Here is a 12,473-nt window from a genome sequence, read left to right as displayed (position 1 = left end):
GGGTAAATAATTCACATACAAGTTTAGGGTCTAAAGTAAGTTTTGACTACAAGTTTAGGAGTGTTTCGATGTATTATCTCTATATATTTGTATCAATATATATAATTAGAATCAATGACATTCATTTATTCATAATGAACTAAAATAACTTGCAAGTTCAGTAAATAAATACAACAATTTTAAGTGTAAATAAATTCAAATACGTGAAACATATGACTTCAAATACATCTCCATTAATGCATCATGTGACTTTTCATAATTTTTTTCACTTTTTCATAGATGCCACATACATGCATAATTCGGTACATCTTTGTACACATCACCAACAGCTTTTATGATGCTTCCATTACAATCAGAAACAACACACATGTGTTTTCTTTGACTATTATATGCCTCCTTCAGATTCTCAAAGAACTAAGTTCAAGATACATCATTTTCTGAATCAGGCACACCATATGTCAAAGAAAATATATTTCCTGTATATGTAAATAAATACATCTATAAACTATATCTATAATATATTAAAAGTGTGAAGACCCTTAGAAAAGTAATTTAAACTTTTTACCCTTCATTATAAACTTTCGCAATAGACAAAATCATCTTTTCACTTATTTTCTTTAATTAATATATCACCATATTTATAATATTTAAAACTAAGAAGTCCTAAAAATGGTTAGAGAAAAATATATGGAAAACTAATATTGGTAAGTTTTCTTTTTCCTTGTATACATCACAAAGAATCTTAGAAAATATGATTAAAAAAAATTTATCATAATTTCCATCAAAACTAGGGGTGGGCATAAATACTGAAAAGCTGAAATACCGAATCGAACCGAATCAATTTATTTTTTTATTTTTCGGTTCGGATTTGGTTTTTCTTAAAAAAAAATTGGTATTTCGATTTGGGTTACGGGTTTTAGGTTCACATAATTCGATTTTTCTGTTTAAACCAAAACTTTTAATATACATTTTTAATTATATAATATATATAATATAATAATATATATTTAACTTTTAGGAGGGCCCTTTATATAATATAATAATACACACTAATATATCTATATTATTAAATTAATATATATTCCAAAAGGCCCTAAATCAGTAAATTGATTTCATTCCAGAAGGCAAATTTCCTTTCATTAAATTAATATATCTATATTACACTAATTTGTCCATGTACATATTTCCTTTTTTGTATTTACCTAATCATCTCCATTCCTTCAATTTGTAAACTAGTGTTATTACTTATTAGTTTTATACCTGTCTGGCTGCCCAGTAGCCCAATTTGTAAATATAACGTAGCCCATTAAACAGGCCCAAAATCGAAAAATCAAAAAATCAAAATTATTAAACCGCAATAAAATCGAACCGAAAATTATATAAACTGAACCGAACAAATTTGGTTCGGTTTTCGATTCTTATAATTTCAAATCGAAAATCGAAAAAACCAAATAAAAAAACCGAATCGAATCGAAGTACAGAACGCCCACCTCTAATCAAAACTAAAAAAAATAGTAATAATATTTGATAACAACTTTATTTATTAACAATTCATCTAAGGAAAAGAAATATGACTCACGCCTCATTTTTTTGTTCCCAATTTTCCATCAAAATTTGATTATTGTAATATAAAAGGAAAAGGAAAAAGAAATATGACTACTAAAATTTGATTGCTATGATATTAAAGGAAAAGAAAAAAGAAATATATGGGACAACCTTAGGACTCATATATAGACTCCTCTATTGAGAAAATATTTCTATAAATATTAAGATGCACGTTAAACTAGAGAAAAAACTGGTTTACTTATTTAAAAAATATGACTGATGCTCATCTAACTTGATTTGGTTGCATGTTTAGATTGGTAGATGCTTAATTTTTTAACTCTCAACTTCTTCACTATTTTTGTTAACATAATAGAATTTAACGTGTGTGTATATATATATATCTTCTTTGTTTTCATTCAAGTTATCCTTTAGTGTCAAAATTTTCGCTTAGACAAGAATTACTTTCATCAAAACTGAAGCTTTGTGATCACTATTGTATTATTTGTTTTATAGGCCGTAGATGAATTTACAGGTGTTAGATGAATGACAGTCGGCTTTGAGGATTTTTTTTAGGTAAAGGTTAGGTTTAATTATATTGTTTTTATATCTTTGTTTTGAGAAATTTTTTTGTGTGTAAAGGTAAAGTTTAGTTATATTATTTTGCTATCTCAATCGTCGTATTATTTTGTTATAGTTTACAGACGGCTTTAAGAAAATTTATGTAAATGGTTAGATTTAATTATATTATTTTGATGTCTCTATCATCGTGTTGTTTTGTTGCAGTTACAGGTGGTAGATGAATGTCAATCGACTTTGAGAATTCATTTTGATAAAGTTAGGTTTAATTAAATAAATTCTTCAAAAGATGTTCAATTTAATTATTGTATTCATCTTTATTGTTTAAATAAATATCCTATTTAGTGTAACGTTTGAACTCAATAAAACGAGGTACACGTGCGAGGCGCGTACACCTAAACTAGTATAAATGAATAATCTGAATGGTAGACAAACATTCTCATCTAATATTAGGGAAAAGATATCGTTTCCACCCCAAACTATACAAGAAAAGTCGAAGCCACACCTAAACTATACTAGTGACCTATTACACACCTAAACTATAAAAAAGTGATACATTTTACTCCCTAGATCTGAAATGGAAAATACATAATTATTTAATTAAAAAATAGCGTGTCAAAATTTAAAAATAAAGCAAAAAAATAAATAAATTAAAATACTCCATCCCCGCCCCAGCATCCGTCTCCCCTCCCCCACTCCCAAATCATCTTCTTCTTCACCACCCTATCCCAACCAACATATCTTCTTCATCACCCCATCCTCAAGCTCCACCCCACCCTTAAATCATGCAATTTCTTTACACCCCATCATCCACCTCCATCAAATCGAAACTAATTTCACCTTCCAATTCATTCATCTTCCAATTCAACTATGATTTCTTTATGTAGTACCAATTTAGCTCATTACTTTGCTGCAATTCTTTTTTCAATTCTTCCTATGACCTCGTGTTGAGTTGTGACCTGCACTAGTACCAAAGCAAACCATTTTATAATACAAATCTAACAGATATTAATTTTATTTAACATTAACTTTAAACATGGAAAGATAAGGATATTTATCAACCCCAAAAAGACCAATCAGGGAAAACAATGTTGAAACTCGAGTGGTCTCCACAGTAATAAAACAATGATGGTGAATATGGTGTAATAGAAGTTTTGGACATTGACAACAATGGAGGTTTTAGTTTATTTTTTTTTTAAGAAAAGCCATGGGTTACGAATGAAGAACAATGTTAGAAGAAATTAATTGTTATGATAATTTTGTTGGTGGGATAAAATTTATGGTGGTGAATATGGTGTAATGGAGGTTTTGAACATTGACAACAATGAAGGTTTTAGACACTGAAAAAGAAAAAAAATTAAATTTAAAATAAAAAAGAAAAATTTATGAAAATAATAAATTTATTATTTTTCGGATTATGCTGACGTGGCGCTGACATGACAGCGCGTGTAAAACACCATACCACATACAAATGATATAGTGCCTGACATGATGTAAAAAGTATCACTTTTTTTATAGTTTAAGTGTGTAATATATCACAAGTATAGTTTAGGCGTAACTTCACTTTTCTTGTATAGTTTAGGGTGGAAACGATTCTAATATTAATACTACATAGAAATGGCAACCAAGGGTAATTGTGTAAAGATACCCAATATACAAGAGCAAAATGGTAATTATGTCTAGCAGCTATTTTACTATCCTCTTACATCAAAACTCTAGAATACTCCATTATTTCTCCACTTCTTTATCAAATCATCTTTCTGTCGCTCGTCTCATTGATAAAATAAAATAATACAACCATAGCTTTGCTCCAATGTAACCATGGTTGATTTCTGCTTCAACAATTAGAGACAAATCTCAGTTTGAGTCAAGTCTCGCTTCTTCCATTTTATCTTCATCTTTAGTTTTTTCCTTCGATTTTTAGATTTGGGTGAAAAGATTTATAAAGTTTTGGCGATAATTTTGGTCCTGCGGGTTTATGAAGTTTTGATTTTTATGTTGTCAAAATCTGATAAATTGCTTGCAGAATTCGTATTTAGCTCGAGGTTTTGGTAGTGAAGAAATACTCCTCCTATGTTGAGTAAACTTCAATTTTGGGAAAGGTAACAATTGTTAATTCCTTGAAGACATGCTTATTCTCATTCTTTTTCCTTAAATCCTTTGTTATTATAGTTCTCTGATTTTTGGGTGAAACTTAGTTCCTTTAGATTGTAGCTGTAGTTTCTCCAATTGTATTAGTGTTTAACTGAGAGTAATTCTTCTATAATTTTTGAGATGTTCCAGCCTTTTGACTTAATAAAATATCTACTCCTCTCAAGATAATTCTGGAAACTTTCCTTTCCCATTCAATCGATCACTAATTCCTTCAATTCCAATTCCTTTTCAATGCCGCCTAAGGAAGAGAAGGTTCCAATCGACGTCGTCGAACTCGATTGTAAAGACGGCGATGGTGTTCCCGTTGCTGGAATGACAAAACTGGACATGCCTCACGGGATTACGATTTTCTATTACGAGTTTCAACGGCTATGGCGTTCCTGTCCTTTGTGTTGCCAGAAATGTAGCCTGCAATATCAGAGGTGGTTATTTCAAGTAAGATTTTAGGACGCCGTAGGGATTATCTGGTGCCAGTAATCTTTGTCGTCCAACTTATTTTTTCTGATATTATTTAGATTTGGTTTTCTCAGAGTTAGATTCATTTATCTGATTGTAGCTAAATTAGTTTTACTTACTTGGTCTGACTTTGTGCAGAGATTTTGATGGAGGCCTATTACAGTGTATATCTGAAGTTACATATGAAGATGACATTAAGAAAGTTCCTTCTCCTCCTAACGTTAGCAACTATTTGATTTCAGAGGTTAGTGAGAATGATATCTAAAAGTACCCATTTTTCTTCAATGACAGATATTAGAGTTTCATGATTATCTCTAATATGGATGGTAAAATTCTGCGCCGTTAATGAAAATTTATGAATAGTTATTTGAGAATACATTATTTACTGGTCAGGACGAACCTTCAGCTGTAAACGGGAATAAAGATTCACTTTGATTTGATGGAATGGCTGATAATGAGGTCGAAACAAGACTAAAGGTACAATATTGTTATGTTTGAGTACTTATACTCAGTTTGGGTATGTATCCACACATTTCATGGAACTTCCGTTTTGTTTGTGGTAGATGCTGTAGTGTAATCGATTTGATCGAATGGCTGATAATGAGATCGAAAGGAGACTAAAGGTACAATATTATTATGTTTGAGTACTTATACTCAATTTGGGTATGTATCCACACATTTTATGCTGTAGTGTAATCGATTTGTTGGAATTCCTTTTCTTTAGGTTTTCTTGGGTAATAGATGCCTCATATAGATCTGTCCAAGTGAAACAAACAACCTTAAGAGGTAGCTTGGTCCTCCAAATGAGTTTCCAGGGTCAGTTATCTATTAAGGGGTTTCAAGAGCACAACTGATTGTAACCTTCCTTTACTGTGTAGACACCCCCACTATGATTACCCCCATTTGAGCTTGTCGACTGTCTGAGGACTGATGTGATACTGTTGTAGTCTTTCCAAAAGATCTAACAACTCATTCACTTCCCGGTCATGCATGTTTCTTTTGAATGTCAGGTCCCAGTTGTTCCCGTCTTTGTTAGCAGCGATTACAGAGTCAGGATCTTGAGATATTCTGAACAAGATTCAGATTTCATCCTGAAGAGTCTCTTACGTTTTTCCATTTTATAAAAAAGATTTTTTGTTAAGCGAGTGGAACTTCAGAGAATTACAAAAAATGTAATGGTAAGTTATGCCCAGGAAAAATATTACCAGAGATTAGATTATTAACCTGTAAAATGCTTGTGGAGATTTGACTATTGGTTGCTTGTATAGTCTTAGATACAGAATCTAAATATGAATAGACAACTTAAATGTAGCATTTTATTGCACTTATCTCCCATCAGATGTTTCTGCCTATGCTTATGCTCAGAACTTCACGTGAAAAACCTGCTTTCTTTAGTTTAGTTTGTGTCATCCACTTTGAAATCTCACGACTTAATAATTTGATGTGGACAGGTAGGATATTCAATTCATATAGGTGGGCTGATGCGATTGGACGTGGAAGAACTATCTGTTGATTCTATGTATGTTACAGTTTGGGCATCTCCGCTGATTCCATTTCATATGGGGATGATAGAGAACGTCAGCTCAATGCTGGAAGATCATTTTGGGCGTCAGCTGCAGGTTCTATTTGCTATAGGCATTGAATGTTCTTCTTTCTTTCTTTCTAATTTCAAATCTTTATTTTCAACAACTGTTTGAAGTTTATGATATTGCACTTTCTATTTGTTTTTTCTTTGCACATAGTTCAATACTGTTGGTGTAAATATAGTTTAACTGCAGAAAAGAAAAAAAAAAAAAAAAAAAAATTGTCAACAGAAGATGGTAAATTTGTTGTGTCTTTGAATTTAGTACGTGGAATTGAATTATCCATCATTCTCGGTTGTTTTCATGAGCGAGAGTGTTGTAAAATACAAGAGTGTGGTTAAAAATGTGGGGAGAAATGCAAATACGGTGTATGAGGTAAAGGTAAATGCACCATCGTCCGTGGAGACGAAGGTGACTCCAAGTAAGCTCAGTTTCAGTGAGGAAATGAGTAGTTTGTCATACGAGATTAGTTTTAGCAGCAGTAGTGGATGTGTTGGGTTGGAGCAGGTGAAGGGTCTTGATTCGGCACTTGGATCAATTGTGTGGTCTGATGGAATTCACAGTGTGAGGAGTCCAATTGCAGTGCGTTGGCTATCCTCCTTTGCTGCGTTTTAGCCTGTTTGATGATCATGACTATGCAGTAGAAGGTATTATCTGCTCAACTGCAGATCCGTGATAGTCCAAAAGAACGACACGAGGTCAAATTCGGAAAGGGTAAAAGAAATATTGAAGGACCATGTTCCAGTCAAAAATAATGCTAAAATTTTCATTGTTGTCCTGTTTTATTGTTTCTGAATGTTGGTCAGCCATGTACACTTGATGATTTGAATACGTGATTATGAGGTAGAACATATGTGATTCAGTCTCTTTACCACTTTAAATTATATTGACTTAATTGATATTCTCCTACAAATTAGAAAGTTGTTGGCATTGTCATTTTATAATCTTACGACCAGTTCACATCGTTGATTAATTTTGAAGCCAGTACTTGAGCGTTAGGGCCTCTACATAGAAAGAAAGTTGTGTGTATCTACCTAGATCAAAGGGAAGATACGCCTATGCTTTTTCAAAGAAAAGCAAGCAAAAATGTAGGCCAAGTAAATTAATATATTGGTGCCACTGTTAATGGAATTTCGTGAATCAACATGACATTGGCACCATTCTTATATTTGCTAGCTGATGCAATGGTCTTACTGGTCTTACTGTAAAAGGTAGCCAATATGGCCATACCTTTTGAAATACTCGAGTTCTTCGAGCATTTGAATGTAGGTATGAAATGAAGAGTAAAGGCCCAAAATCATCCATTATCTTTACTTTAGACACAAAATAATACATATTGTTTTAACTGGTGCACTAATAGTCCTTTTTGTTTAAAAAGTGAGTGCATTTTTAGTCATCACCCCAACACTGTGAATTTTTTTAACAGCAGCCTCCTCACGTTCATATCAAGTAAACACGAGCACCATTAGGCAAGGGAAATCAATGCAAAAACACATCAAATAAGCCTTGAGGCATCGACGCTGCATTAACAATTTAGACTTCTCTGGATCACTGCATCAACAATTGTTTCAATCTATTAATTTCATGGTCCGAGAAGACTCATGAAGATAAAAGATGACGTCAACTTCTATGGTAGGTGATGCCAGATTCTTCAGTAGGTTAGTAGAGGTTGGTTAGAATTTTCATCAGCATCGAAGATTTTGGCTAAGAGAAGCTTTATATGCTGCAACTCAGGCTTTTAGATTACAAAACCTTCCGATTTAACTTCTTTGAGGTGATTAAATGTCATATTTGTGAAACGTTCCACTTGAAGAGATTCTGGGATAGGAACATCATCATAAAAGTAGGTTTTACTGATGGATTAGTCAATGATATTTTACTTTCGTTTCAGTTGCTTGCTCTGTTGTTAACGTGTCATTTTTGGGTCGCAGCTATCTTGCAGTGTGAAGCCACTGAAACTGCTCAAGTTACGAGTTATCAACTCTGTCAAGCTGATGTTGGTAATTGCTTCCTTATACTGCTTATGGTGTGCAACCCAAATATACTTGGTTCGTCCTTGTCGGCCAGCTGTTGGTGAAGAGTCTGATCTCGGAGTTCTTGTGTTTATGGGAATATATTTTTTCCTCCCTCATTGACTGTGCATTCAGTCCATGAGCTCATGAGAACCCCAAGAACTTATGCCCTTATGACTAAATAAAAATCATAGTGACTAGTGACACAGAAAATCTCAAGGCTCAAATTGATTCAAGCCCTTGTTAGCAACATTTTGCAGGTGAGGTTTTTTTTGGAGGGAAAAAAATAGTGTGATAGAAAGGTAATTGACTGATGTTAAAAACAATTAACAGTGTTGGGGTGATGACTAAAAATGCATCACTTTTTAAACAAAAGGGACTATTAGTGCACCAGTTGAAAGAATATGTATTATTTTGTGTCTAAAGTAAAGATAATGTATGGTTTTGGGCCTTTACTCTGTAATGAATGGCAAAAAATACTCTAAACAGCTTTAGTAAATTAACATTGGCTGCCAAAATGCTAGTGGTTCTGGTTAATGGTTTTTCCCAAACAATTCTCTTTGAGCTTGACGCTGGCTTTGCTTCTGTCACGAATATTGATAGATCTGGTCAATCTCTAAAACAAAATAGTGGAAAAGTAGTTTTAGATTTTCATAAATGCGTGAGAGATTCAAACATGCCAAGAACTAGCCTAGATGGATAATGCTAGGCAGATGATAACTCATGGTGCTGAATAATAAGGAAGGTTGTCCAGTTGAAATCCAGAGTGGTTGCTATTTTCATAGCCAGTGAAGAGAACTCATCTATCCCTGGGGTTGGTGTGGATGCGGACTGCTTGATAAGTTAAAGCAAGGGCCCCTGTAAGTAGTTGTATGCGCTGTTATCAGCTATCAAGTTCTTTTGCGTAGACATAGTGAATTTACCTATAGTGTTTACTCTTCTACATAGATTCTGGAGTGCTCCGATCCATGGTCTTTGCAAATACTGTAGAGGCCGTGGAAGCTATTGCTAAAATCTTGACAGGAGCTTGCACAAACCCATGGACAGTTGTTTGATTTCTTCTTTAGCTAAAGTTCCTTATTGAGTTTGTGGTATTATTACCTTCATCTGTGTCGTATGTGAATCTATCTCATTTCTCCCCTCTAAGGTTGTAATTATATGCATCAGGTTTTCAGCCTGGACAAGCATTATTGGATCATCCCCGCTTACTCAGAAGAAGATTTAAGAAGGATACCTGCTCTTCATGGTTTGTTGTTGTTGTTGTTGTACCTGCTCTTCATGGTCTTGAATACCCGTCAAAGCCCGAACTCGAGTCCCAAGAATTGTAGGGGTCATCAAGTACATTACCAAGGTGAGTTTGTTTTTCTCTTTTTGTAACAATCATAGAGTAGTACCTAACGCCCATCCTGCGGGATCACATCTACTGGCGCTGTGCAGAAACTACAACAACAACAACAACAACAAACCCAGTGTATTCCCACCTAGTGGGGTCTGGGGGGGGGTAAGATGTACGCAGTCCATACCTCTACCTCTGATGAAGTAGAAAGGCTGTTTCCGATAGACCCCCGGCTCAAGACACGAGATACCACACAAACACATAGCAAAGCATAGTAAAGCACAGAAGCAGATTACATATCATAAATACGGCACCCATAAGTAATATAAAACAGAGAAAGCAAAGGAAAGCACACAGATTCGTAATAAAACATGGAACACGGAAGACGGAATCATAACCCGAGCAGCCAGTCAAAGGATGCAATGATATGTATCGATAATGTGCATTTGATTCGAGTGTCCGTTTGGGGAAATGGGTTGTGTAAGATAGAAGTTTTGCTTATGTCTCAAGTCTGACAACAGGTTTTCTTGTAAGATCAAATGCTTGATTAGAAATGTAGATTGATCTGTGATTCAAGTGTTAAATGTAATTTGATTGTTCGGTAGTATCTGGTTATCGTACTATAAAAGTTTCACAGCCCTGTTAGTTCCCTCATTTGCCTCTATAACTAGAGAGTCCCCATTTTTAGACGGTAGAGCAATTGAGGTAACTTGTCGTCCTTATAAAATTTCTTTGTGATTTGGTTCATATGACCCCTTTAATGCAGTTCATACGTGCATGCAAACAACCACCAGTTTTTTGTGTTGTTACGGAGTATCTGTCAGAGGGTTGTTTGAGAGCATACCTCCACAAGCTTGAGCATAAGTCCCTAGCCCTGGAAAAATTGATGGCACTTGCCATGGATATTGCTCGTGGAGTAGAATATATTCATTCGCAGGGCATTATTCATCGGGACCTCAAACCAGAGAATATTCTTATCAATGAGGATTTTCACCTGAAAATTGCTGACTTTGGAATTGCTTGTGAGGAGGCATTCTGTGATCTCCTGGCTGATGACCCAAGCACTTACCGTTGGATGGTACCAGAGACGATCAAGAGAAAATCATACGGCAGAAAAGTTGACGTATATGGCTTTGGACTCATTCTATGGGAAATGGTGGCTGGAACCATTCCTTATGAAGATATGACATCAGTACAGGCTGCTTTTGCTGTTGTAAACAAGGTATGATCCAACATTTGGTACCTTCTTATTCATATATTTCTGGAACTCTTGTAATATTTTGTTATTTATGAACTTTATATTCAGTTATGAAACACATACCTGTGGATAGTGGAATAAATAACTTTGATATTGGTCTCTCTTTTTTTTCTTTCCTGAGGTCAAAAAACCTTGTCAGGACTGCCCTTTAAGAATATGGCCTTAAGTACTTCTCTGCTTGCAGACTGAATTGTTGCTTCAAACCCAATTAACGCGTGAAACAGCAGCCTTGTCTCCAAGTTTACAGCGTGATTTCAAACGCGTGCTTGAACTCGCACCTCGGCTTCTGGAAGAATTGATGAAGGTATCACCGTCTTCCTGTTTGTAGTCTTATTACTACTGTTAGGGATCGTATGGTAGTGTGTATAAGAATAGTATTGAGGTGTGGGATCAACTTGATTCATTCCAGTATTACTCTGGTTATGAAGTAACCATTACAAATCAACAAATATCTGGAGCATAATTACCCACTAAATAAAATAACACATATAGCAAGAAATAGGATAAAGAAAACAAGGAGGGAAGGAGAATAATGTATTACTATGTCAAAAATAGTAGGCACATCCTAAAATTGTGAAGATGTGGCAATACACGATGTCTAGAAAATGACGTCACATGCAAGAGTCCCGTTATGGTTTAAACAGTGGCTTGCTGTTGGATTGTTCACTTCAGAGACTTCCAAATTGATTATATTTTTCTCTGAGCTGTGCATGGAACAGAGGAGGGACAATGGCGTTATATAACCTAGGCATGAGAATATCCAGCTTTTCATTCTTTTTATGCGCTGTTCTTTTAATCTTTATCAAGTCATATCTCATGTTTATTTTTGTTGCTTAACATAATATGAATTGCTATGGTAAAGGGAGGAATTTGTCTTCTTGCATTCAGATGGCTATTATTCCACGTCCTTATCGGCATTAAAGTTGCAATGTTGATTTACAGAAGCTGATTGGTTGACATTGGACTTACTTGGCAACTCATATATCTGTCTGCCAACAGGTTGTATGAATAAATATTGTCAATCCTTTTAGAGCTAAATATTCTCAATTTGTGTTTCATAATTATTAAAAATTTCTGATTTAATCCATACGAATACATCACATTCTTTCGAATACATCACATTTTTTCGGATATGTTAATTTTACGTGGATATATTACTTTTACACAATTACATTATATTTTTTCGTGGTGTAGTTAAGCTTATAAGTAAAATTGAAGATATGTAATTATTTAAAAACATTGTGATCTCAAATAGTTGTGATTATTTAAGTTGTGGTATGATTCTCATAAAAAATTATATCAAAATTCAATGTGTTGGGCCGTGTTCAGCACAACCAATAACTATCTAGTAGTAAGAAAATGTATATGACACATTACAATAATTAAATATGTTTCACATCTAAAAATTCAGTTAACATGTTGATCTTATACATTTATAGAGTAAATCATGATTGCTAATACATATTATATTATATGTGTTTTTTTCATGAATGGTAGTTCAATGTACACATGTTTTATACACGTTGAAGGACATGACAGTTGAACACATATAC

The 12,473-nt window shown here is 34.2% G+C and overlaps 1 protein-coding gene across 10 annotated transcripts; it reads left to right on the top strand.

Moving 5' to 3' along the window:
- The first annotated feature begins 3,837 nt into the window (after positions 1-3,837).
- On the top strand, positions 3,838-12,053 carry LOC107847602 (serine/threonine/tyrosine-protein kinase HT1). Of its 10 annotated transcripts, none has more exons than XM_047398705.1 (9): positions 3,838-3,992; positions 4,148-4,223; positions 4,523-4,697; positions 4,870-4,975; positions 6,183-6,350; positions 8,246-8,314; positions 10,429-10,884; positions 11,105-11,224; positions 11,783-12,053. In XM_047398705.1, exons 3-9 carry the CDS (start codon positions 4,588-4,590, stop codon positions 11,867-11,869), a joined length of 1,116 nt encoding a protein of 371 aa, XP_047254661.1. In that variant the 5' UTR covers positions 3,838-3,992; positions 4,148-4,223; positions 4,523-4,587; the 3' UTR covers positions 11,870-12,053. The 10 variants fall into 10 exon arrangements, with proteins under 10 accessions (XP_047254661.1, XP_047254660.1, XP_047254659.1 ...); XM_047398704.1 differs by having other exon boundaries at positions 4,519-4,697; XM_047398707.1 differs by lacking the exons at positions 3,838-3,992; positions 4,148-4,223 and adding exons at positions 5,125-5,208; positions 5,295-5,354 and having other exon boundaries at positions 4,230-4,710.
- The last annotated feature ends 420 nt before the right edge of the window (positions 12,054-12,473 follow it).

The sequence above is a fragment of the Capsicum annuum genome, chromosome 11, assembly GCF_002878395.1.
Source record: "Capsicum annuum cultivar UCD-10X-F1 chromosome 11, UCD10Xv1.1, whole genome shotgun sequence".
NCBI lineage: Eukaryota > Viridiplantae > Streptophyta > Magnoliopsida > Solanales > Solanaceae > Capsicum > Capsicum annuum.
The sequence above is the reverse complement of the archived record's forward strand: the minus strand, read 5'-3'. Positions and strand labels throughout refer to the sequence as shown.

Excerpts from the sequence above, each read along its gene's own strand:
- LOC107847602 (XM_047398699.1), top strand. The coding sequence starts at position 4,507 with ATGCCGCCTAAGGAAGAGAAGGTTCCAATCGACGTCGTCGAACTCGAT. Across the intron at positions 6,351-8,245 it reads ATTTTGGGCGTCAGCTGCAG|CTATCTTGCAGTGTGAAGCC; the intron begins GTTCTATTTGCT and ends TTTGGGTCGCAG. Across the intron at positions 8,315-10,428 it reads ACTCTGTCAAGCTGATGTTG|TTCATACGTGCATGCAAACA; the intron begins GTAATTGCTTCC and ends CCTTTAATGCAG.